The 27,292-nt window shown below is 34.3% G+C and overlaps 1 protein-coding gene across 3 annotated transcripts in view; it reads left to right on the forward strand.

The window, feature by feature from the left end:
• Positions 1-27,292, forward strand: part of LOC144975177 (AP-3 complex subunit delta-1-like) — a 54,679-nt gene that overhangs the window by 14,866 nt on the left and 12,521 nt on the right. For 2 of the 3 annotated variants that reach the window (XM_078918990.1, XM_078918978.1), the window contains exons 5-21: positions 9,981-10,088; positions 10,883-11,012; positions 11,167-11,306; positions 12,901-12,974; positions 14,503-14,552; positions 16,974-17,023; positions 19,019-19,067; positions 19,727-19,872; positions 21,131-21,279; positions 21,801-21,927; positions 22,429-22,532; positions 22,892-23,123; positions 23,835-23,980; positions 24,738-24,839; positions 25,084-25,150; positions 25,662-25,818; positions 26,684-26,877. In XM_078918990.1, coding sequence (XP_078775116.1) covers positions 9,981-10,088; positions 10,883-11,012; positions 11,167-11,306; positions 12,901-12,974; positions 14,503-14,552; positions 16,974-17,023; positions 19,019-19,067; positions 19,727-19,872; positions 21,131-21,279; positions 21,801-21,927; positions 22,429-22,532; positions 22,892-23,123; positions 23,835-23,980; positions 24,738-24,839; positions 25,084-25,150; positions 25,662-25,818; positions 26,684-26,877 — 2,025 coding nt within the window. The remainder of the gene's footprint in view (positions 1-9,980; positions 10,089-10,882; positions 11,013-11,166; positions 11,307-12,900; positions 12,975-14,502; positions 14,553-16,973; positions 17,024-19,018; positions 19,068-19,726; positions 19,873-21,130; positions 21,280-21,800; positions 21,928-22,428; positions 22,533-22,891; positions 23,124-23,834; positions 23,981-24,737; positions 24,840-25,083; positions 25,151-25,661; positions 25,819-26,683; positions 26,878-27,292) is intronic. The other variant, XM_078918998.1, reaches the window with a different exon arrangement.

Genomic DNA, 27,292 nt, shown 5'->3' on the forward strand with positions numbered 1-27,292 from the left:
TTATTTTTTTCTATTTTCCCCAAGAAGCAAAGATGATTTTTTTTATTATGACGGATCATCATCATTTCATTGCCTTTTTCACCCTGGGTCAGGGTATGGCCCCAAAAACAAACAGTTTTTCCCTCCTTCTCATCCTGAGCCCAATTTTTTATTTCATTCCAGGTCTTACCCCTTCTCTGTTTTAAACAGCTTTTAAATTTTTCTTCCCCTGTTCCTCCCTGGCCTTCCCCTTTATCTTCCGGGCCCCGAGGGGTTTCCCGTCCCAAAAATTTCTTTGTTATAGTTGAGTCATTCTTTCTAAACGTGTGGGGCCAATCCCCCTCCATCGTCCTTTTTCCTATTCCTCTCCTAGGTTTCTGCTTTTTGGTTTTCCTTTTTCCCTACTTCTATTTTTTTATTCTTTCCATCCAAATTTTTTTCTGAGTACTTACCATCACCTGTTTAAAAAAAATCTGTTTCCCCCTAATTTCATGGGCCCGGTGGTTCCCAAATTTTTACATCCATACATAGGCAGACTTCACGTTTGGGGTTGAAAAGTCTTAGCCTTTTTGTTGAAAGGGGGATTTTCTTTAGTTCTCCCCCAAAATTGTTTTAAAGTGTGAAACAGCCCCGTGCCTTTTCCCATTCGTGCTTTCACCCTGCTTCCCTGCCCCATCCTTGGCAAATTTTAATTCCGGATAGCCCGAAAGTGTTATATCTTTGGGGTTCCTGATTTTTTTTACTTTTTATCTGCTCCCTTTGACGCGTACCTTTTCCCCAAAACCCTTTACTTTGCAGGGTGTATTTTAGGGCCAAATTTATTCCCAGGGCTGTTTAATTGGGTTTTTGTTTTTCATCTGGGCCCCGGGGGGGGACAAAAGAGCCAATCTTTGCAAAAACCAGATCATCCATGTTACTTGTGTTGTTCATATTAATTGTAAATATTCATGATATAACCGTAGTAGTGATTTAATCTCAGGCTTTTCAAAATAAGTTAAGGCTGTGCCAAAAGGTTCCAATACTTTGTCACTTTTTTTTGGCACTCTAAAAAGCAATTCACTGCCACTAATACTGCCTTATTATTGTTGATGATAGAGTATGGTTTGATTATTTTTCATTATTCAACAAGGGAAAGACTAAGTGACACAGACAATTTCAAGTTTTTAAATAACATTGATTTGCTGATGTTTTTATGTTGACTCGTTACCAAAAATAACTTCTTTGAAACAGCCCTGTGTGTTTTAGCCATACAAATTTTTAACCTTTACAATCTTCATTTTTTTTTCTCAAAATAGGGAATTGGTTACGTTCTCAAGCAGGTCTTTATTTGATGGGTTTCATTAGTCGCTTCCTCCAATAGTAAAAAATGATCTCGAAACCAGCATGCAAAGTCTGTCCATAGTCTATAGAATAAGTTTTTTGGAGTAAAATTTCCTTTATTAGCTTGCTTTATATTTTCTCTCCCTACAAGCTCAGTAAAGAATTTGAACAGATATTGCGTGCATAATATTTTTAGCATTAAATTTAAAGCCTTTTCTAAGATATATGAGTAGGTCAAAATGAGAAAAATAAAGGGACAGTGACAATTATGTGTCCTTATCTGACCATAATAAATTAATGAGATGGTGTTGCTTACTATATTGTTTCACAAATCAATTTCTTTGTGATATAGACTTTCTCATGTTATAGCTTGTCTTCCAATTCCCCCTTTTTTTTCCAAAATAAAAAGTTTTCAAACATGTCATCTCCCCTTTTTATTTTGTTGTATGAGATCTGTGATAACCTCAATAACAGTTTGTATTGGGATATATGTATTAACTGTTTTATGGACAATATGACCTTTTTTGTTTTTCCACCCTCAAGTGTCAATCAATGGAATTTTTAATTCTGTATGTCAAGAACTTGGTACTCCAATTTAAAAACTCTTTTGGTCTGACCTTTTTCTTTGGTTTGAAAGGGTTTTCTTCCATTAACAAAAATGCTTATTTATTTTTTTCTATATTCATCATGAAAGCAATGATGATTTCTCTTATTATGACGGATCATCATCATCATCATTGCCTTTTTCACCCTGGGTCAGGGTATAGGCCACAGACAAACAGTTTCCATCCTTCTCTATCCTGAGCCAACTTTTTTATCTCATTCCAGGTCTTACCACTTCTCTGTATATCAGCTTCTTTAATTCTTCTCCATGTTCCTCGTGGCCTTCCCTTGATCTTCTGCCCTGAGGGTTCCAGTCCAATACTTTCTTTGTTATAGTTGAGTCATTCTTTCTAAGCGTGTGTCCAATCCACCTCCATCGTCTTCTTCCTATATCCTCTCCTACTGGTTTCTGCTGTGTTCTTTTCCATACTTCTTCATTTTTTATTCTATCCATCCATTTTATTCTGAGTAGCTTACGCATGCACCTGTTTACAAAAATCTGTACCCTCCTTATACATGCCTGTGATGCGTTCCAAGTTTCACATCCATACAGTAGGACAGACTTCACGTTTGAGTTGAAAAGTCTTAGCTTTAGTTGAAGGGAGATATCTTTAGTTCTCCAAACTCTGTTCAAAGATGTGAATGCAGCCTGTGCCTTTCCTATTCGTGCTTTCACCTCTGCTTCCGTGCCTCCATCCTTGTCAATTATACTTCCGAGATAGCAGAAAGTGTCTATATCTTCGAGTTCCTGATCTTTTACTTTGATCTGCTCCCTTTGACGCGTACCTATCCTCAAGACCTTTGACTTTGCAGGGTGTATTCTTAGACCAATTGATTCCGAGAGGCTGTTTATAATTGTGGTTTTTGTTTGCATCTGGTCCTGGGTGTGGGACAAAAGAGCCAGATCATCTGCAAAATCCAGATCATCCAACTGTGTCCAGGGGGTCCACTGTATCCCATTTCTTCTCCCTTTGGAGGTTTCCTTCATTAGCCAATCAATGGCAAGGATGAACAGGAATGGAGAGAGCAAGCATCCCTGCTTGACACCAGTCTTAATTTCAAAGCTGTCAGTCAGCTGATCTTCATGTACAACCCTGCAACTTGATCCTTCATACATTTCCTTAATGAGGTTTACTATCTTTTCAGGGAGTCCATAATGTGCCAGAATTTTCCACAATGTTGCTCTGTCAATACTGTCGAAAGCCTTCTCGTAATCCAGAAAGTTGACAATAAGAGGAGAGTTCCATTCTATAGACTGTTCCACTATGACTCAGCAGAGAGGCAATCTGGTCGGTGGTTGAACGGTTTTTTCCGAAAACCTGCCTGTTCGTCCCGCAGTTTAGCATCTGTTGCATTCTTAATTCTCTCTAAAATAATACGGTTGAAAACCTTTCCTGGGATAGAAAGAAGAGTGATGCCTCGATAATTATTACAATTACTGAGGTCCCCTTTCTTTGGAAGCTTGATAAGATGTCCTTCCTTCCAATCCTTTGGGAATATCCCGTCATTCCAGATTCTCTCAAATAGTGGGTGCAGGGCCTCAGCATTTCTTTCCGCATCAACTTTTAGAGCCTCCGGTGGAATCTGGTCTGGTCCAGCAGCTTTCCCCCTTTTCATCTTGTTAATGGCACCCACAATCTCTGCTATCGATGGTGGATCACAGCTAATTGGTAGCTCATTCCTTGCAGGCAAAATTTCTGGCTGGTTGTCTGGTGGTGGTCTGTTCAGAAGGCAGTTGAAATGTTCCCTCCATCGTTCAGATTGAGCCTCTTTTCCAAAAATAGTTTTCCCATCTTTGTCTTTGACTGGTACCTCTGGTTTCCCATATTTTCCAGCAAGTGTCTTGGTAGTTTGATAAAGGATCCTCATGTGTCCTCCAGTCGCTGCTGCTTCTGCTTTCTCTGCAAGTCTGTTCATGAATGCTTCCTTGTCTTTCTTCACAGATCTTTTGACTTCCTTAGCTATGGCTCGATACTGCTCTTGTGCATCCAGTCTTGAAGCCCTTGTTCGGCTTGCATTCACTTGTTCCTTCCTTGTTCTCCTCTTTTCAATAAGGTCCAAGGTGGTTGGACTTATCCATTCTTTATGTTCCGATTTCTTTACCCCCAATACCTCGTGGCAAGTTGTTATGTAAACTTCCTTGATCTTTGCCCAATGTGACTCTACATCTATGTCCTCCTCGAGCTCAGTAAGAGGTTGGAATCTATTACTCAATTGTAGTTTGAATTCCTCATTCTTTTCCCCATCAAGTGCATTCACCTCGAATTTTCTTCTTGTATGTGATCTGGCCCCGTGTTTTCTGAGTCGGAGCTTAAGCTTTGCCAATAGCAGGTGGTGGTCTGATCCAACATCTGCCCCTCTCCGTACTGTCACATCTTCCAATGAACGTCTGAATCTACGAGAGATACAAAAATGATCAATCTGATTCTCTGTCACACCATCTGGTGAGACCCAAGTTGCTTTGTGGATCCTCTTATGGGGGAACACTGATCCTCCAATCACCAAACTGTTGAATGCACAGAAATTTGCAAATCTCTCACCATTATCATTCATTTCTCCCATGCCATGACGTCCCATGATACCTTCATAGCCTACGTTATCCTGTCCCACTTTTGCATTAGCATCTCCCATCAATATGTTGATGTCTTTCCTTGGCAACTTGTCAATGACTTGTTGTAGCAGACCATAAAATGTATCTTTGTCCTCATCTGTTGCATCATTTGTTGGGGCATAGATCTGTACAATGTTCATGCTGATCTTCTTACTCCGTGTTGTAAAGGACGCCATGATGATCCTTTCTCCGCATTGTTCCCATCCTCTCAGTGACTTCTGGGCAAACTTGCTTAGAATTATTCCTACTCCCTGTGTATGAATCCCGTCCCCTCTCCCTGAATATAAAATCTTCTCCCCAGACTTGAGGTGTTTCTGTCCGGATTGTATCCAGTGGGTTTCGCTTACTCCAAGTATATGCAGCCTGTATCTTCTCATCTCAGTCACAACTTGAGAGCTTTTTCCTGCTTCATACATGGTGCGAACGTTCCACGACGCAATTCGAAGCTGCTTGTTTGGCGAAGACGTCATCGGGTCAGCAGAGTCCTTTCGGCTTTGTCTGTTGTCCTTCATAAATTCTGTAATTCCAGAAACTCTTCGGTCGCCCAAGCTAAAAAAAGGATTTGGTTTGTCTGTCTGTGTTTCTGTAACGGTTTGAGTTTAACGGAAAGGGGTGTAACCCTTTGCCAACCCCCAACCTGGAGGACCAGGTGACTCAAAGATGGGGGAATCACACACCATTAGTCGCCTTTTACGACACGCTGGCTTGGCGTTGGGCTATTCTTGACCCTCTCAGTTGAGGGACCCCGGACACCACACGGGGAATATTATGACGGATAAAGAGTTGAAATTGTTGCAAAGTGAATCATGTTTGTTCTTTGTTTTTGTTTTTTTTACAAAATGTGATAACTTTAGATACTAATGCCCCCCCCCCCCCCTCTCCCCCTCAATAGCGGAATAAAGATGTAAGTGTGTCTTTTGACAATATCAGAAAGGAAAAAGATAGACACATCCTTCGGGTAGTGTACTGGTGTACCAGTATTGCAACTTACACCTCCTGAAAAGATGAATAGGTCGATGGGTTCCATGTATCAGACTGATACTAGTTTTGCCAGGGTTTGTTTTTTTTTTACATTATCAAATTATGGTCTCATCTTGGTTGCTCATACCTGGATGGATGATTTCAAAACAAAATTTATTGCATTTGTGACTCATGAATCGGTGACAAACACCTTGCTTGAGTTTAATAAACAAAATGTGATGTTTTGGAGAAATCATGGTTCTCGTGTAAGATTGTAATGTTGATCGGGTATATAAGAGGATATTTTGCAGAAGAATAATTCAGTAAACTCTATCTCTCAAAAGGAAGCACTTTCTTCAAATTCACTGTAAATATATGTCATTATATTCACCAAAGCTTAAATAGTCCTTTTTATCTGACATCAATTTGAAGCATATGGTATTTTTTGATTTACTTGTGTTTGACTTTGAACATAGAGAGATAGCATAATTCAAAATGTTCATTTTTACGCTTTTTCAATCCTTTATCCGTCACTGTTGAAAAGGAATTAAACTTTTTTGAATTGAATGACAATATTCTCTTTGACTGAAAAAGTCATGACTAGAAAAGGATGAAAGGGATTTAAAACAGCTGGTGATGGGAATATTAGTTGTTTTTAAAACCTCAAGGTATGGTTGTCAATTTCAAGTGAATGATTAATTTGTAATCGATACTCTAGCAGAAAAAGATGTTGTCTTCCACCATATTATCAATACTTGATTATGTCCTTTTGATTTTCTGCGCTTAGACAAATGTTTTCTCATTCAAGACCAACAGACACCACATAATTCTCTTTGTATATTATGGCTAGCAATGATGGCAGATGCAGGCTTCATTTTTGTCCCATTTATGTGTTCAATCAAGACCAGCAGATACCCCATAACTTTCTTTATATACCATGACTTGTAATCATGGCAGGCTTAATTTTTATCCCTTTTATTTTCTTTATTTTACATCAATCACCCCAATATACTTTTGCTGCCAGATTCATAAACTTGATGCCAATGCTTTTTGTTAGATATTCACAATGAATAATGCAGCTCATCATGATACTATTTGTGCTCATAAATTGTTTTAGTAAAACGGCTGATTGACTTTCTTGTCCTTTGGCAGACGATGTAGGGATCAAGATTTTTTATGAATGTGAAAACACTTTTTTTAAAGATTTCCTGTCAAATTTAGTCAAGGGTTTAGTTAAAGCAAACATTTTTTCCTCTAGTTACTTTTGAAACAAAAAAAAAGAAATCAATCTATTATTTCTGCCTTTTCTCAAATTGGTTGCCAGCTATGTGTTCCGCATTTGTGCAAATAGTCTCCTGCTGTTCAAACAATGAGGCAGATCGAGCATTTGCAGCCATATTGTCATATTACAAATATGATATTTGTGTTATACTGACACTCAAGAGTGCAGTTGTCATGGCAGTTACTCATCTAGTTTTGCATTGTAGTAAAAAACTTAAAGATAGTGTGATATAGATTTTACTCATTAAACCCATTATTGGCAGCTCTGAATCTCTTTCAAATCATGATTTCTTCTATTATTTATTTGGTTATAAATGCAGAGTTGACCCTTCACCAAGAGAGCAGTAACACTGATTTGGTTCAGTTTTTATTTGAACTTTTGGAAAAAGAATTCATCACTCGGAATGTAGGACTTGAAAAATTGTAATTGCAGTTCCAGTAAAATGTTTTTAGAAACGTCATGTAGCACTAGGGTATGCTTAAGATCATGAATTCTTCTCAATGCTTTCATTATTTTCATCCAAAAATTTTGGTTTTTGGATGGATCAGGATAGTTGCAATGAAAATTGTGTTGGAAAGACCAAAATATGAACAAACAACAACTAAAAAGTAACAAGTAAAAGCAAATACAGTACTGTGGATAATTTTTTTTTTTCAAATGCCAGGAACGTCATATATTCAGGAATTAAAGCTGCTTTGTAATGTACTGTTTCCTTATTTCTCGATTTCCATGCGCTAGGCGAAAACCAATGTAAATTGTTTTCTCCATTGTCCTGTTTTAGTTAGTTTTTTTGTTTTTTGTTTTTTTCTTTGAAAAATATTCTGAGATACATGTACAGAATATTGCACACTCATACACTCTTACAATTTTAGTGATTTATGCTCATGCTCAATTGCTATTTTATTATAATTGTTTTTTTGGGATGTCATCCATTTGATTATTGTATTGGTCTGAAAGGCTGTATGACTTGCTGCTTGGGGACCTATAAGTCCTTGATTCAAGTCTTGCTGTGTCCTGTGTAAAACGCTCTTTACTTACAATTTTTCATATACTCAGGTGTAAAATGAGTACCTGACTAGTAAAAACATTGTCTCTGTTGAAAATGATTGTAATAATGCCTTACAGTTATCATGTTATGTCCTATATGTTAAGTTTTGCTGTTGGCTAAAGCCCCCTTGTAAAGTGCTTTGAGTCAATTTCATGTTGCACTATATAAAAGCTCATTTTAAAAAAAAGATAGTTTATGTTCAGTTGACATCATACCCAATTCACTTTAAAGCAAATCTGTCTCAATTCCAGCATTGACGTAGACTTAATCTTAGATCTGATGGAAGATACTCTTTTATTGACTAGTATGGTATTCATAAGTAGACAAGCGACATATACCACTACAAAAAAAAACGAGGATAAATTCGAGATTATTGGGTCTGATGGCAGGAGGAACCACATAAAAGAAATAGAACAAGACTGTTATGACAGTAGTAATGGTTCACACATTTTGAAGAATCTTGTCATGCGGTTTGATGAATTTGCATAAATAGCTTACTTAAAGCCAATTGAGATTGAGTAGGGAATCATAATCAATTTTAGACAGCTTATTTTATTCTTGGCAAATGAAAAATATCCAGCAAAATTTTGTCGCAGTCTTGGTAGAGAGGTATATTTCTACCACTTATCTCCCATTCATTCTAAATCTACCGTCCATCTTCTTCTGACCCATGTGTGTTGCAAGTGCTGTTAAGCCTCTGAAAACATAAAAACAACGATGAGGAGTGCTGTTTGTTGTTGTACAGTGTGACTCAGCAGTATGGTCTTTGCTTCGTACCCGAAAGGTACCTAGTTCAACTACCCATTACGCTGTGTGGCCTTAGCAAGTTATCTAGCCTTAGCTCACTTTGCGGCGCTGCACTGTGGCTGATGCCTGGGTTATTCCAGTCTTCCCTTGGAATAGATCCTCAAGAGAAATTTTCCCTTAGGGATGAATAAAGGGAAATTATTTTTATCAATTTTATTTTGTGACCATCCAGTACACTTCAGTGTATTTTATTTTTAAAGATGTTTTTAATTTGTTCATTATCTGACATCTGTAATTGGTTTTAAAATTATTTAAAAGAAAGACAAACATGTTTCTAGTCTTTAATTGTTTTTTTTTTTGTTTTTTACATGTATTTGGGGTATGCGGTATTTTCCCCTCACTTCCGTGTATTGATGAGAGGTTTCAATTTGAAGCATGTTGTACATTCATTTTTATAATAGTCTCTGTGTGGCCCTATGGGTTTGTTATATATCTATTGTAAAGTGTTGTAAAATATGAGGGTAACATTTAATCTGGTATGTAGATATTCAAGTTACTGATATGATCTTTATATATAATGAAAAGAATAGGTAAAGTTTTAATATAATAATGGTTTGAATGAAAATGCAGCTGTGTCTGGCTTAGAGCACCATGACAGAGAGACAAGAAAACCATGCTCTTGTCACAATATGAAATGCTCTTTTGACTTAATGTTTCCTAGGACATAAATTTATATTCTTAATATATAAAGGCGGTGATCATAAGAATGTATAAAGATATTTGAATGAATTAATTTTTTTATTTATTCATTAATTTTTAGGTTAAAAAGAATGGAGGGGGGAGGGGTCACGATTAAAGATTATTTTCAATTCAATGTCATACAAACTGTATTTTTCATCATGCATGTGTTTGTGCACCAAACAATAAACTAATCAGATCATTGTCACAGGTTGAAGAATTCTCACTCTCATTTACACTAACCTGTGTCTTTGCCATTGGATGAGAATTGCCATTGGTGCAAAACCAATATTTTTTATTGATGTGTCCATAATGATTGTGTTATTAATCAAGATGCATCAAAAAGTTTACATTTTGATCTGTTCTCCACCATGATAAACCTACCTAGATATTTTTAAATTCTTTTTTGAATCGTTCTTTTGAGCAAATTGTAGATATTTGTGTATATTTTTCTTCTAAATTTTCTTTTAAAGTGTTTACGGAAGTGTCTTTTTAAAAACTAGTTATACAGCACCATCTTTTGAGAAAACAATGCACATATTGTCTTTTTTTTTTTGTACACTTGATGTTTATGACTTGTTTTCTTTCGTCCAACTGCGAATTTAGAGTATTTTCCATTCACAGTGTCAAAGACACGTCAGAAATTTGTCACTGCTATTGACTAATTCTATTTAATTGTTTCATCCATCTAGGACATGAGTAGTCAGAACATGTACGACTCTGGAGTGGCATTGAGTGGATTGTCTTGTTTCCTGACTCCTGACCTGGCCAAGGATTTGGCCAATGATATCATGACCCTGGTAAAAAACCATTTTTGTTTTGAAAAGCTACCAATGTTCAAAGCTCACCAAAATTCCATTGTCTGAACCATTTGCTGAGATCAAAGGAACAAAAGAACTGTAATTTAATTTATAAAGCTAATGTGTGAGTAGTGTTCTATCTCACTTATTGTTTTAAAGTATGTTGAAAAGGGTTTTATACTAGAACTTTCAACTTGAAGCTTATGGACCACATGTAGATGGACTTTATTGCAAAATAGAGATTACCTTTTACCTGCTACTGTTAACCAGGCTGAGTCCTTTCACTATAGGAAGGAACACTTCACCAAACTTCTCAGTTCACTGCGATCTGCAGCTTTTCAAGCCAGTTTATCATGGCATGTTGCTGAATGTCTTCTTTTCAGTGCGTTCTCTGTCTACCTTTTGATTTGTTTACTTTACACTGACATTGGCGTTCATCTTTTTGTCCAATTATTACTGTCATTATTGCAATGTGTCTCGCCCATTTTCATTTGGTTTTCATAACAGTATTAACAATGTCAGCCACTTTCGTTTTTTTTTTTTTTTTAATGTCTATACTACTCATTTGATATTAAGCATTCTTCCTTCCATTCATTGTCCTTTGGCTTGTTTAGATAAAACTGTGATGTGTTGAAGAGGAGTTTAATGTAAACTTTAATCTTTAATCCTCAATAGTAAGTTGACATTTTGATGTTGATTTTGATTTTCTGGCATAGCTTGCCTTTTCAGCACATATCAATCCAAGATGTAACCTTTTAAATATTACATTTTATTATTCTTACTAATATTTACAGATGTCATCCTCTAGACCTTACCTGCGTAAGAAGGCAGTTTTAATCATGTACAAAGTGTTCCTACAATTCCCCGAAGCCCTCAGACCTGCTTTCCCTCGACTCAAAGAGAAGCTGGAGGATCCTGATCCAGGTATATTAACTCATGTATGAGACAGTAATGGACATGTTGTTGAATCTAATGATGATGATGATGTTGATGATGATGATATGTATTGGTTCAATTTAAAAAAATTAAGACATTAATGTACTATTTAAAGATTATATATATATATTTTTTTACACAGGTGTCCAGTCAGCAGCTGTAAATGTCATATGTGAGTTGGCTCGAAAGAATCCCAAAAACTACTTGTCTCTGGCTCCACTCTTCTTCAAGCTGATGACCACTTCCACCAACAATTGGGTTCTTATCAAGATTATCAAACTGGTATTTTTTCTATTTTGATTGCTTCCATCTCAAAGGAAGGCCCTGTTGCTGAAAGGACCAACGTCACATACTGTTATTTTTTTTGTTTTTGTTTTTTGTTTTAAAAAAAAAGAAAGTCTGGGTTAAAGCTTAAATCAAAGTATTCAAATTATGTTGAAATATCCTGACAGTATCATGAAAATATCTGTTGATTCAACTAAAAGTCAAATTGAATGTGAAGCAGTTGACTATAAAAAGAAATGTACAAAACTGTAATATAATATCTATAAGAAAGAATAGAATACTGAACACTGCACATTTCATTCAGGCTCAAAACCTTATTTCAGCCAATGATGAAAACAGTGAAAGGGTTTTAAAACGTCCAAAGCCGTCTCTTGATTTAATGTGAGGTATTAAATTTTTAACTGTTTTTGATATTGGCTGAAGAAGGGTTTTTATCCAAAATATTTTGTGTCTTCTATTTTGTTCTTTTTTGAAGCTTTTATATTCACTTTTGTTGATTCATCTATGATGCTTTAGCCTAATACTAATCATTGATTAGCTAAAACTGAAAATGTGACTTTATTCTTCAGCACTAAGGTTTTCAATTATGTAGATTGATTGACTCTCCCCATTTTGAAACGTGACCTGAATTTTAATTCACATTGCCTTTGTTTTGATATTACCACCCTTATAACTCCAATGATTTGTCGGTAATTTCATTATTTATTGAAGAGTAGCAAGTTTTACTGGACTTTCTGGTAAAATAAAAGAAAGACTATCTGCTCTATCTAAATATTTAAACTTAATGTTACTTTTTTTTATAGTAAACAAATCCAAGCCTGTCATGTTGTCATTTAATAGGAAAATTGAAATTTCATAAATCAGTTATTTGTAAAATTTACACCATACCTTATGCTTTTTTGAGCTTTCATGTAATAGATATTGTTATACCAGATCATAGTACATAGAACTGTCTTGCTATCTTATCTTTTATATTGATAAAGAAAGATGATTTTATTTTTGTAACTTCCGGTCTTAATTTTTGGTTTTCTCATTTTATGATGAAGTAAATATTGGATATTAGTTTTGTCTTCATTGTTCTTGTTTTGTCGTTTTTATCTTTAAAAAACTTCTGTTCTTTCTGAGCATTTTGGTATTGGTATAGGGTGTTTTATAAAAAAGTGTAGGATTTTAAATTGAGATCGCTTGTCAATGAATTAAAGCAATGGAACAAATAGAGTACCAAATGATAGGAAATTATCTAAACTTTGGTTTGATTGACCATTCGAGTTTACTTTTACTACTGTTTTCCACAGATCACCTTTATTGTTTTTTTAATGTTCAAAATTTCTCATTCTAAAAAAAAAAAAATAAATAGAAAAAGCAGCACTTTAACTTACTGAGCTGTTGTGAATTGTTAAAATGAAATAGCAATGGAAAATTAACACCAAATAAAACTTTAGAGGATTGCATATCCTTTAGTATATTTTTCATAATTTTGTAATAATATGTCGCTCTTTTTGTAATTCTTCATTTTTAAAAAATCAAATAGACTGTATAATCATTCTTTTGTGATTAGTGTTGGAGATAATTTTATTTAAACTCATTACAGTTTAGTGCCCTGACTCCATTGGAACCACGTCTTGGCAAGAAATTGATTGAACCACTCACAAATCTCATACACAGGTAAGATACCAGGGATGAAAATTTGAAAATTACATTATGTCCTTATAATTGGATTCAGTAGTCTGATGTCACGCGCCCGGCAACGGCGGCCATCTTGGTTCTAAACAAAGAAAATCTTTACTTTTTATTCTTCATGCTGGCGAGAACTTTTCATTCCCTTTTCATATGCCTTGTGATCAGAATTTGTAAAAGTCAGAACATGATCAAATTGATGGGTTTTTTTTTCCTCTGGATACGCTTTTAAGCTCGCCGGAGAAATATTTCATACGGCGTCCGCCATTGTTCCGATAGTTTAGAGCCAGTGTTACTAAGTTACCATACGTCATTAGGAAGGAAGTGACGGTACGACTATTGAATCCTATTGCCCTGGTTTTGTGAGCTTCAAGTAACTTACACCATCCTAAGACAATTTTTCTGCTGTTATGATGCAAGAAGTTTGTGGTATTAAAAAAAAAATGAATCTGAAAATGGATGTCGCTGCATGAAAATATATTTTCTGAACTAAATGCATTTTGGGGTTTTTTAAAGATTTAATGTGGGACAAAGTCACTTTAGAAATATTTATGAAGAAAGAAAATTTTTTTAAAAAAATAGTCGAATTTGCATCTAATTTTAAAAAGTCAAAAATTTGGCTTGTCAAAAATTTGGCTTGAAAAAGTAGATTCATTGCCTCATTTTCAGGAATAATGGTTTGGGAGACATCTCTGATAATTGCAATAAAAAACTGTTTGCGTGGATTTAAGAGTTGGATCAAACGTTGATTTTTCACATTCATTTTAGTTGTTGTTTTATTTAATTGGTAGTAAATTAAATATTATTAATTATTTCTGCTAAACTGGACCTCTTTACATCAATTCTAATGCATTTTTCATAAAAACAATAATTTCACATTTGGTTTGATGCATATTTTTTTCATCCAAATTTTCTGTTTTTCTTTCACAAATTACACAGATATTTTGTTTGTTGACTATGGCAGGTCTGCTTCCTTTTTCGCAGTAGATAATAATGTGAAATTGAATGTAAGCTTCAATTTAATTACAAAAATATATCAAATGAACGTTTCGGGTTTCCCCTTTATCAACAAAACAGGATGAATGAAACACAACAGATGAATGAGATAATGTGGTAGTGTTTATTCATCTTAACTACGCCACTACCACATTATCTCATTCATCTGTGGTGTTTCATTCATCCTGTTTTGTTGATAAAGGGGAAACCCGAAACGTTCATTTGATATGTTTTTGTAATTACATTGAAGCTTAAATTCAATTTCACATTATTATCTATTTCTTCGAGCTTTGAGCAGCAACATTTACATTTTTTCGCAGAAGTTAACATTTGTCATCTTTGACAACCATTTATTTATATATTAATTTTTGGATTCCTCTTTTGTTACCCACTTTGGTGCAATTTTTGTGTTTAATAGCAAAAGAAAGAAGGCATACTGGGTGTGTTTATTTCATGCAGAGTTGTATTTCAAAGATTAACAATGGTGATATGTTTCAAATGATTATTTCTCATGTTTCAGTACATCTGCTATGTCCTTGCTTTATGAGTGTATCAACACAGTCATCGCTGGTAAGTCTTTTTTCTTTTCTGAACCTTAATTGTTTTGAAAGGTTTTTGCTTTAGCCGGAGGTGTGATTTCATTTTTCAAAACATTTATTTTTAAAATGTTATATATCATCTTTTTGAAGTAGAAATTTCATAGACCATATAAAATGACATGGGAAAAAAAAGGGAAAAGAGAGAGAGAGAGAGAGAGAGAGAGAGAGAGAGAGAGAGAGAGAGAGAGAGAGAGAGAGAGAGAGAGAGAGAGAGAGGGGGGGGGGAGAGAGAGAGAGAGAGAGAGAGAGAGAGAGAGAGAGAGAGAGAGAGGGGGGGGGGGAAAGAGAGAGGGAGCAGTTCAATCATCATTTGTTAATTCATTTAAGCAAGAAGATTATCAACTTGGTTTAGCCTATAAATAAGCTCTCTTCACAGTTTGCGATGGAGTGAGAAAAGCAAGACGAGGAAGCAGGAAAAGTTTAAAGATTGCAGCCAAAAAGCAATAAAAGACAAAATAAACATCAAAATGAATATTTATATAGCACAATATCCTCTAAACTTGCTCAAAGCGTTTTACAAGGGGTCTCAAATCAACCACAACACTTAACATGCAGGAGAAGATGTGACGCCTGTTAGGTGATATTGTGATTTTTCCAAAAGAGACAATGCTGTTAACAGCCAGGTACACATTTTCACTTGAGTACTGTGAGAGAATGTGAGTAAGGAGCCTTTTCCAAGGACTCAATAATGCACTGCTCAAAGTGGGACTAGAATCCAGGACCTTTAGATCGGAAAGCGAGTGTCTTACCACAAGACTGCATAGCCACACAATAAGTAATATTAGCATTCAAGCTGTCCATTTTGTGCCCTAGATTATGTTTATAGTCTTTCCTTTCTAACAATCATCAATAATCTTTCAACACATTCATAATCAATCAATTCTATCTCTGCTCTGAATGGAGGTATATAAAAATATGTTTCTAATTTTCTTTGAATGACAATAAATGGGCGGATTTTGATGAGTTAAAGCACATCCAAGATGTTAACTGCTGAGAGCTATTCATTCACAAAAACACTTTAGAACGTTCACTCACCATATTGTGTGAATATGATGGGATAAAATCTACCAATTATGTTATGGAAAAACTATTTGCACAACAATTGCAAAGGGTCACTCTATTAGAAAAGATATGAATAAGAAAGGATAAATCTCTTCATACCTCGTAATTCTCCATCTGATTAATTCACAGAAAGTATTTACAACTTAGTAAAATTTTAAGCAAACACCATGTAATCTGCATATATTAATTTTAATATGATAATATTGCTTGCTTTTTAAAACTGATTTGGAATCATGTTTTGATGATATTTTTCATTATTAACAGATTATTTGTATTTATTTACTTGCATTATTTTTAAGGACAAAGTATATTATCTTTGTTATGAGAAAAATTGTTTTGCCTGTCTAAGAATGTTTTTTAAATTTTTTATTCTCGTGATGGGGGAATTATTATTATCCATTATTTGATTTAATTAATTTTTTTTTATCATGATTATTTTTTGAAAAGATCCTTTATATTTATTTCACATAGAAAATATTGTTCCCTCTGACGTGAATGTTTGGGTTTAAAGGTTTTTGCTTGTAGTTTGAATATTCCATTTTTGTTCCAATTGGGTTGGTTTTTATTCAGCATCTACACTTTCATTTTGAACAATGAAAAACAAAATTTCGATTATAATCGAAGTATGATTATCCCATGACTTCAAGCATTGTTGACTTATCTCTTTTCAAGCACATACTATTACTATTTACTCTTATTCTTTCAATCTTTCAGATTGATTGGTTTATTGAAGATTTCCCTTCTTTTGTTTTATTTGTAGGGAGATTTTTTTATAATGTTGAGTTACTCTGTTGTTGAAAGGGGAGGGGGAGGGGGGAGATTAGGTGCTATGCTCATAAAATACCCACAATAATTTAATTGACGATCCAGTTAAGATTTCGATGTCGAACATGGGCAAGAATGAGGATTTGGAAAACTGGTGTGTATATGATACAGTAAATGGTTTAACAATGTATTTAACTTTTAAAACTGATGAACAATATTAGAGGGGGATATTATGCTAGTTTTCCACAGAGTCAACAATTATTTATACTTTCTAAATCTTTCTTTTGATTTTGAGAGCGTACAGCCTTTTTTTTTTCTCTTCTTTCTTCTTTTCTTCTCATTTTTTTTTCTTATTGATACATTCAACAAATTGACCCATATACCATATTTATTTTCCATTTTAGAATTTCTTTTTTTTATTCTCTCATCTGTTTCTTTTTTTTAAAACTTTTTCTCAAATTTTTTATGACACCCTCGCCTCAACTGACACCTGCATAGTACCTTACCCTGAATTTGTTTTTTTTTTCTCTTCTTTTTCTTCCCCATCATCATCTTTGACCCGCAGTTCTCGTTTCTATATCTTCAGGCATCCCCAGCCACTCAGCGTCCATTCAGGTACCTCTCTTTGATTTTGACATTCATCATGCCTTGTGACTATTCCCTTTTCATTTCAGCTTGTACTTGATAACAGTCATAATAATATGCCATTAGAGGGTTTGTGTGTGCTGGTTAGATTGAGAACATGCTTAACATATTATTTGTTCAAATTTCCTTTAGTTACTGGAGGCTGAAATTAAACTCAACATTTGCTTTTGTATTTCCAGAATTTTTTGTGTCTGTTTTGAGGAATTTGACTATTTCAGGGTGAAATTTATTTACGTTGAAACATTACTTGGCTCTTTCTATGACGAACTAAAGAATTATCAGCTAAAGATTTGGAAGTATATTTGGCAACTTTTATTTTGCATGTTCTCAGTTTTGACCCACTCTGTCTCCCTTAGCTTGAAACAATATTACACGTTACATGTAACAGTTAGACATTAAACATCATGATGGTTTGTTATTTGAACATGTGACATATTACCGAATCTGCAAATAGAATGGCAAATGTAACTTACCAACTGTGCATTGTAAGAATAAAGATTAGGGCTAAAATTATACAGATAAGAAGCTGAGATAATTTTGCTTGTTATACAAGCAATTACTCAAATCTTGATGCTGTTATTGTATTGGAAATAAGAATTAATTATTTTAGCACATTTGGAATTTGCTAACAATTTTGAGAATAAAATATGCCATTCACTATGTAGGAAGAAAGAAGCTTTTAGGTTTTAACACCTGCTTTGACATATGTGATTTTTATTTTTTAAATCACGAATTGCTCACTACGAGAAATCTTATCTCTTGATAAACACATGTTCCTTCCTAATGCGCTACAGGGATTGAACATTTTAAAAAAATGACAAGCTCATATTTATTGTGATAAGAAAACAATATTGTAGCACAATTATTTTTTTTTTTTAAACTTTTTTTTAAATAAGGACATTGGTAAGCATTAAAAAAGGAATTATCGACATGTTTACTTCCATCCACACTCCCAAAACATGGGTTCCCGTATAGTTCAGATGTAATAAATAGCAAACACTATAATATTGGACTCTTGGCATTTCCGTTAACAATATTTCATAAACTGAGCTAACAAGTAACTGCATGCACAGGTGTTAGCCTATTGATGTTGGGTGTTGGTTATCTTTATTAGAAATTGGACAAAATTGCTGCAAGGTAAGAGAGTTAATGTCAGATAGGCTTTGGCGATGGATATCTAATGAGTCATTGTTGAATATTTTATTGAGAGCTTTGTAGAAAAAAGTGTTGATAGTAAAAATAAAAATGGTGGTTATTTCTATTTTTGTTATTTCAATGCATGAAAAAGAATGACAGCATCGAAGCTCTTTTTAACTTAAAAATAAATGACATTGATGACTCCCTGAAATAATCTTATTCAATGATTTATCGTCACATTCAAATGCTATCCAGTTTATTTAAAGATGTGATTTACCAAAAAAAGACATTTAAAATTAAAAATAATGAAAAAAAAGCCTACAAACCAAATAGCCCCCCCCCCCCCCCACCCCCCAAAGAAAAAAAACAACAAAACAAAACAAACAACAACAAAAAACTCCTTGAAACCATTGATTAAAAAGATAGTAACACCTTGGTTAAGTGCTATTTTAATGTCAAATTCAGCTTAAGATAATGTCTGCTTCAAGATGACACAATGTCAAGAGCTCATTCTCAAATAGAAGAAAAAAAGTTATTGACCACACGGGGAAAGAGATTAAGACATAGAGATTGCTTCAAAATGCACTGTGAAATGGATAAATTTAGACATTGATAGAATTATAGAATGCATTCCAATAAATCTGAATGCGATTCTTTGCCCGCACATCAGATCTTGTAAATTTGTGTTACAGATTTGTTTTTGAATAAGTTAAATTTAACACAATATATGTTTGTCAAAGTTATGTTTACATGTTTAGATTGTCTGTGTCTCTCCAAATAATCTTAATCGTTCTGTTGTAATTAAGTGTTTGTATCTAATTTCCACAGCTGTGTGTTCAAAAATTAAGAATCCTTATTGAGGATTCTGATCAAAACTGTAAGTATTCATCTCTAGACTGATCATTATTTTGGTGATTATGAATTTAATTCATGAGAAAAAGATTGGAGGAGGATGGGGATGGAGGAGGAGGCAGAAGTTGCGTGGTAGTGGTTTGCGGAATTAAAACCAAAGTTGATGTCGAGCCAAAATATGTTTGTGCAAGGTTATGAAATAATTTCAAAGTCTTTCTTTCACATTAAAAAAAATCCACTTAAAGGTGTTATTGATTCATAGTATGGTTAAGAGAATCAGGGAGGAATTTGTATTTGTTTTATTCAATATTCTCTTTTTATGATAACTTGGAGGTCGTGATAGCTCAATTGGTAGACCGCTTGCTTTAATCGCAAAGAGACCAAGATCGATCCCGGGTGAAGCCTAGATTTTTTTTCTGACCCCTGCCCTGTCCACCCAGCAGTGATTGGATAGCTGGGTCTGTTAGATCTGGCAGAAAGTTCTGTGCCATAGACTAGCATCCTATCCAAAGGGTAACAAGCAAATTGCTATTTTTTTACGCTATTGAATCTGAGATAACTCCAGCTCCACAGGCCTAATAGTTCGGAAGGATTACTTATTTTATGATAACTTGAAAGATAGTAAAGAATTTTTTCTTCCTCAGTGAGCTAACACTCTCTTCATTCTGCCATTTATTCCAACAGTGAAATATCTAGGATTGCTGGCAATGAGTCGGATTTTGGCCACCCATCCTAAATCAGTTCAAGGTCACAAGGATTTGATCCTGCAATGTCTAGATGATAGAGATGAGTCCATACGACTCAGGGCTTTGGATCTACTCTATGGCATGGTTTGTATTCAACATACATTAATAGGACTTTCTCACTATACAGGCCTGTCAATTGTCAGCCCATAGGCTGATTTCAATTTAGAATTTTTTTCAGTTTTCAATCTTTCAACTGTTAATATTGAGACCCTTTATTATTATTTTTCATAGAAACCCCAGTCTAATTTTAGACTATCGGGAAAAATCCGAAAATGAGTAATTTCTGCTAATGGGTTTTACAGATGATGATCGTGCCATCCATGGGGATACTACTTTAGCCAACCGAGGTCACAGTCACAGGTCATGGATCTGAAATCTGCTTATTGCTCGCTATCTTTGTTATTCAGGACAGATGTCAAGGCAATAGACCCATCAATTAATTTTTATTATCTTCAGGCAATTGTACATCATATCTATATAATAAAGTATATCATATCATATAATTATAATGAGGAGAGATGTATTGCATACTAGTTATTATGAACATAACAACCGAAAATTTCCAACTTTTAGAAAAATGGGCATTTACAGGCCTGCTATAGAGGTTTACCACTGACCATCAGATACTTCCATATTTAACATTGGTCTGACAGAAAATAATCATTAACCATTGAGAACTAAAATTTGACCAGAATACATTATTTGTACTAAATTTTAAATTTTACTTGTTCTTGGATTCTCCAGTAGATGCTTTCCCAATTTATCTTGAAATTTTGATTTTCAAACTTCCATCTAAGATTATGCATGCATCTGACTGGCAACACAATGTATTTTATCCATTTATCATCAGGGCGAGGTAGCCGAGTGGTCCAGGCATTGCACTGTAACCTGGAAGGTCCTGGGTTCGAGCCCCAATTCAGGCATTTTCATTTTATGTCCCTGGGGAAGATTATTAACTCAATTTGCTCACTTTGGACATGATTTATATTCCTTCATGGAGATGAAGGCAATGATGTAATGTTTTAACATTGTTTGATTAGATATTCACTTGTTTTCTGCAATGCCAATGTCTCCAAAAAATATAATTTATCCACTTCTCACAAATTAATAGGATTGTAATAGATGGGAAAGTTGATTGTTATTATAACACATTTTTATTTCTTTTTCTGTATGTAGCTTGATATTCTATTTGTTCATTTATAAGTATGAATTGATTCTGGGTTACATTGATGATATTGAAAAGACAACATACTTTTCATGTGAGAAGAAAAACTTTCCACAAGTACGTAATTTTTAAAAAGCAAATAAAATTTTCATATTTTAAAAAAATATTTGCTTGCAGGTGTCTAAAAAGAATCTGATGGAGATAGTTAAGAAATTGATGATTCATATGGACAAAGCCGAAGGCTCTCATTACAGGGATGAACTTCTATCTAAGACCATAGAGATTTGCAGACAGTCTAACTACCAATACGTCACAAACTTTGAATGGTGAGTTCAAAAGGGCTCGTGTTTACTTAATGTTATTGCTTTTATTAAAAAACAGGTATGGAAAGCCAAAATTTGCTTATCAATATTGCCAATAAAAAATTATTTCAGACATTTACTTTTATGATATACATTGGAAACAAAAAACAAAAACAAACCAACATAAAAAAAAGGAAAAGAAAAGAAAAGAAAAATCAACTGAATGGGTGTGGCATGTGACTTCATAATGCAAAATTTGAGAAATACTTTTTCAAATTGTTACAAAACGTGGGGGGGGGGGGGGGGGGGGGGGGGGAGGCATATTAGTTATCCTCAAAAAGTGTATGACCGTTTGGCAGATGGGAAATAGGAGATTTTGAGGAGGGCTGATGGCATTGAGTATTGGATAGACAAGATCTCCCATGATTTTAATAGACACAATAGTGACGTTGATGATGCTGATTATAATAATAATGATGATCATGGTGGTGGTGACAATGGTGATTTTCAATTTGACAAAATAATGGTATGTTGTTATGTTTCAGGTATGTAAGTATTCTGGTAGAACTGACTAGAATGGAAGGAACCAAACATGGCAAATTGATAGCAAACCAGATGTTGGATGTTGCCATCAGAGTACAGGCCATTCGACACTTTGCTGTTTCACAAATGGTCAGTAGTTGAATGATTAAACATCATTAAGAGGAAATTTGCCTTTTTAAAAAAAATAAAAAAATTTAAGATTTCCAAATCTCAAGTTTTATGGAAAGAGGGTGGGTCATCAAACTTTAAATTTTCAAATAAAAATCAGCGTTTTATTTAAGTTGGATTGCCTATCATAGGATTTTGTTTTCATAAACAACAAAGTTAACAAGTTCAAAGTCTTCTATAATAAAGAAAACGATGATAAGAGACTACATTAATGTGGTACGCATACACTCTTTTTGCCTTAGCAGTAATAAAGAGAAATAATGTTGTTTATAAGGCAAGCAAGAGAATATTGCATATTTTAAATGTTTTTCTCGACCAAGCAAAATTTGCACGTTTATAATCAGAGATTTATGATTTGTAGGATTCATTTATTAATAAATCAGTCCCTAATAGTGTGTATTTGGATATTTGTATTCTCTTTGATATTTAATTTCATTACTCTTTTAATTATTTTTGAATTAGGCCATTCTTCTAGAGAATTCCCATGTACTTGCTAACAACTCACAGCGGAATGGAATATGTGAAGTGTTGTATGCCGCAGCCTGGATATGTGGAGAATTTTCAGAGTAAGATACTGTTCAAATTGAATGTTATTTGCTTCTCACGTATTAAAAACAAAATTTACTTTCAAATACTGGGGAGGTTTATTGTGGAATTTTCTCTTACTTTTTCTACTTTTTCCAATGATTTGGGATAGGTGGGAGGAGGGTGGGGTACGGCGGGTTAATGCGATAGAGGAGTGCAAATGTTTTGAAAAAATCATGTTGTCTTGTGCAAGATATTTTTTTAACATCTATTTTTGTAATACAAGTCTTTAATTTTATAAGTGAATGAATTGTTGCAAATGCCATTAAATCTTGTCAAATCAATTTTCAGAATTAAACTTTGAGTTCAATTATTTTCTTTCTGTTGCCTTACTGTATAGACATTTGGCTGATCCTAAAGCCACTTTGTGTGCCATGCTCCGGCCCAAGATAACCTCTTTGCCAGGCCACATACAGGCTGTCTTTGTCCAGAACATCCTCAAGCTCTACGGAAAAATTCTGAAAGTAGCTGAGGCCAAGGGAGATGATGAGGAAAAGAAAGAAGTTCATGCTTTGCTTCAGGCAAAGCTCCCTGTATTTATACAGAGTGGGGACCTTGAAGTTCAAGAGAGGGTATGTTTTCGGCGTTTAGATGATATTCTTCTGTTCTTGATGTTTATTAATCTTTTTTATTTTTGACTGCACTATTACTTTATATTATCAGCTTTTAAATGTCCCAAATTAAGGAGGAAAATCATATACATAAAACATCACGTTGAGAAGGATAAAAATAAACAAATAGACAAACAGACAAAAACAAAAATGGAGGGTTGAATTTTGAACAGACAAATTCCTCTTTTTAGCTTTCCCCCAAAGATTTTAACCTAATGTTTGAGATTGTATAATGACTTTGGTGGTCCCAAAAAAACATAAGCTAAAGTTTACCTGGGGTTTTTGCAGCATAAGGTCAGTTGCCATGGTTTGCTAAACTTTGGATAGGACATTGGTCTATTGCATAATACCTTCCACCAGATCTAACAGAGACTGCTACTCAAACACGGTGGATAGAGGAAGCTATCCAAAATGTCTTTCCTAAGGGCACATTGTCAAATGGCTTGAACCTGTGAACCTTGTTTAGGTTTTGTTTGACTAGGCAACCATTCCATAACAGCATACATATAAAGAAAGTAAAAATATCTTATATCTAAATTTTAAAACTTTTTTACTACAAATTTTTTAAACCATAAAAATATTGCTTACTTTTACAATGTAATTTACAATCAAAACACACATTTCTAATGTTTAAATTATAATAAACAGTTTTGACATCTGTAATTTTACCAGGCCTGTAGTATTTTACAAATTGTAAAGTACATTGTAAAGCTGGAAGACAAAGGAGCCCTGGTGGCTGACGAGATAGAAGGATTGTATATGGGAGAGTTGAACCCTGTGGCTACCAAGGCTCAAAAGAAAGTTCCTGTTCCAGAAGGGTATGGTTTTAAGCACTATAATTTCTTAACTTCTGGTTATAGTTTTCGTGTGTCTGTTTTTAAAGTTTTTTAAAAGACTTTGGTCATTGTGATGTACAGTAAAAACCAATTAAACTGAAATTCAAGGGAGTTGGTATTCTATTTCGGAACATAATATTTTGTTTTACCTCAAAAAGTAGTTGGGATTTTCAAGGGGCATTATTTTCCTACTATTATTTTTCATCACACTGTCTCACACAATGCATCCCATTGAATTCTTCAACTGTGTATAGGATACTTCTAGGTATATGTGGAGAGGGGTTCGGTGGAGGGATGTGAAGTGATGTAAGAGAGCCCATTGGGAATTTTGTTCGGTTATTCGCAAAATTGTCCAGAAGTTATTAGGTTATTGGGCAATTTCTTTTTGGTTTAAAGATAATTTGAGCATAGTGGCTTTTGGTTTACCGATAGTCGGTTAACAGAAACAAAGAGGAAAAAATTTCAACATTTTGATTTCTTTTCAGCAGTCTTTTCTTTTTGGTTTAATCGGTTTTTACTGTAGTTCCTGTTGACAGTCTGGATTTCTGTCAAATAGAACAAATAGCCTTATGATCTTGAGTGGAAAGGGAAAGAGCTTATCATTACCAAGTTACACCAGTTTTATGTAAACACATTATAGATAATATTAATATGAAAATTTCTTGGAAGAAAATGAAGTGTTTGAAATGGGTTTTTTTCATGGCCAGAATTGAAATTTTTCTCATTTTCTCCTATCAAGCCTTGATCTTGACAAATGGATCAATGAACCACCCGATGAAGTATCCGATGACGAAGTAGTAGGCTCCAGCTTCCTGGTTGGTGCAGACCATGATAGCCACAGGTAAACAAATAGTTCTTTGTGTTAAAGGACCCTCTTTGCCAAAACAATCTATTATTTTGAATCATATCAATATTGCTATGATTTTCTTCTGTTTTTAAAAAGGAAATTTAAACAATTTATCATTCCTAAAATATCCTATAATATTTTTGGGCTTAAATACTTAAAATCAGACAACTGTATTTTGCTTCTGACATCATTTTGGCTCTGATTTTGTAACAATTCTTTTTTTTTTTTACATCTGCAGGTCCAGTTACCAATATGATGGGGAGAAGAAAACGTCATATGAGCCAACAGAGGATGAACTTCAAAAGGTTTGTCGATGGTTTTAGTAGTTTATATGATTATTACATTAATCAATATATAAGAAGTTGAAGTAAATTTTTCAACAACAGTAAAGACTCGATTATATATATCTTTGTATAAGTGTATTGAGAATAACCCTGAAATTTATTATTAATATTCCTCATTAAAAAGAAAAAATCCTGCCAACCCTTCTCCATGTCCCCAGTCAATAACAGTTTAAATGTTTTGTTAATAGTATAAATAACGATAGGAAATTAAATGGAAGCTTCAATTGAATCAATGAAGACAGATAATGTGAATGTTTCGGGTTTTCCGTTTATCAACAAAACATGATGAATGAAACTTTAAAGACGGAAGAGAGATGTGAGAATGGCCTTAGTGAAACCTTCACAAGGCACCTCTAGTTTTTGCTTTTTGTTACCTGAGGTAGGTCTATCTCAGGAATTCATTAAAAAATTGTGCTTTAAACTCACTTTGTTACTCATGAATAATGTGTTTTGATCTGTATATTACTATCAGAGACGGGAACAGCGTAAGACAGAGGTAGAACACAACCCGCACTATCTCAAAGACAACTCCCGAGGCAAGAAAAAGGATAGGATGAGTAAAGAAATTATGGACACTTCAGACATTCCTGTGGCTGAGATAGACTTGTCTGTACCTCTGCATGTACCAGGTAGAATGTCATTTCTGTATTCATTTTCAAGTTTTTTTTTAATGCATGTATGGACATTAACAAAGGACATTGTCCCCAACATTATGACAGAGAATTACAACAATACATGGAATGCGTATTTAGGGCAAAAAAAAAAAAAGAAGAAGAAAGAAATATACATCCAAAGTAATACAGAAGGGCTGGGCATGGTAATGACTAAACATATAAATCAATAAGAGGATTTACATGAGTTCATTTCAAGACTTTTAATTATTAAAAAATGTTCACAATTAAAATAGGAACATTACATTAAAACTTTTTAAAGGGAAATGGTTTCTGCGTATCCCGCCCCTGTTTACATATAAAGCAAGTCAGTATGTATATCAGAATTGGTTTTTGAAAATGAAAGTGGCATCTGTTTTACATTTAAGTTGGGAAAGAGGAATTGTCACCTATTTGTTAGTATTGAGGTTAATTTCCCCATACTTAAAAGGCATTTCAGAATTAACGTTTTCCTAGAGTACATTGAAATCATATTAATCTGTTATCCTGCCAGCCTCACTTGTTTCCAACCTGACGACGAGTGTGGACTGTATTAAATTCATGTTCAACTCATTATACAATGGTCACAGACATGCTAGTACTATAATCAATGCTGATTCTGTGAAATTCAAGAATACAAACTCTTACCAAGATAGATATAAGGGGAATTTTTTAATGGTAGAAATTAATTTTATTGTTTCTATAAATTCACAATTCCACAACTGTTATATCCAATCGAAATATGTGTGTTTGTATGTATGTGAGTGTGTGTATTTTTAGCATTTTAGGAATTGGGTCTTACAAATGTATTTTAATGTAACAGCATTTGAAATTCTTACCACAGGTCTTTCATCATCCGACAAATACATGATGCAGCAAATGAAGGCAGACAGGGAAAAGCTAATGAAGAAAGAGTCCAGTAAGAAGAAGAAAAAGAAAGGAAAGAAAGGCAAGCATGGCAAATATCAATCTGATGAGGATGAGGAGGACGGTGTCATCTCCCATCATGTTGTCAGCACAATTGTAGATGCCCCTGAGGTAATTTTCATATATTGAATCGTGAACACTTCAGAAAGTATCGCTTCTAAAAGGAGAATTATGAAATCATTGTATGAACCAGGTAAAGAAAATATGGAAATAAAAGCAAAACTTTTTGGTTTATTTAATAATTTGCAGATCATTATCTTCATTTTTAGGCTGACATTATTTTCAACATATATATTTGAAAAAGATTTACATAGATGAAATTAAGTAGTTAGTAGGTCCTTCTTGTAGATCTGTTCTATCTGAATTTGTTATTCCGCATATGGCTTCCTGTCCTTTTTTCTGAATGAAACTATTTGATTTTCCTGAGGTCCCGGTTGTGATCTCTGACAGAGAAATTATTTCTCTTGTAAATCATTATCTCCCCTTATGAGTGAGCACTGTATGTTGGGAAACCATCCGCGTGTTT

The sequence above is a fragment of the Berghia stephanieae genome, chromosome 1, assembly GCF_034508935.2.
Source record: "Berghia stephanieae isolate SIO BIC M18660-M18661 chromosome 1, UCSD_Bste_1.3, whole genome shotgun sequence".
NCBI lineage: Eukaryota > Metazoa > Mollusca > Gastropoda > Nudibranchia > Aeolidiidae > Berghia > Berghia stephanieae.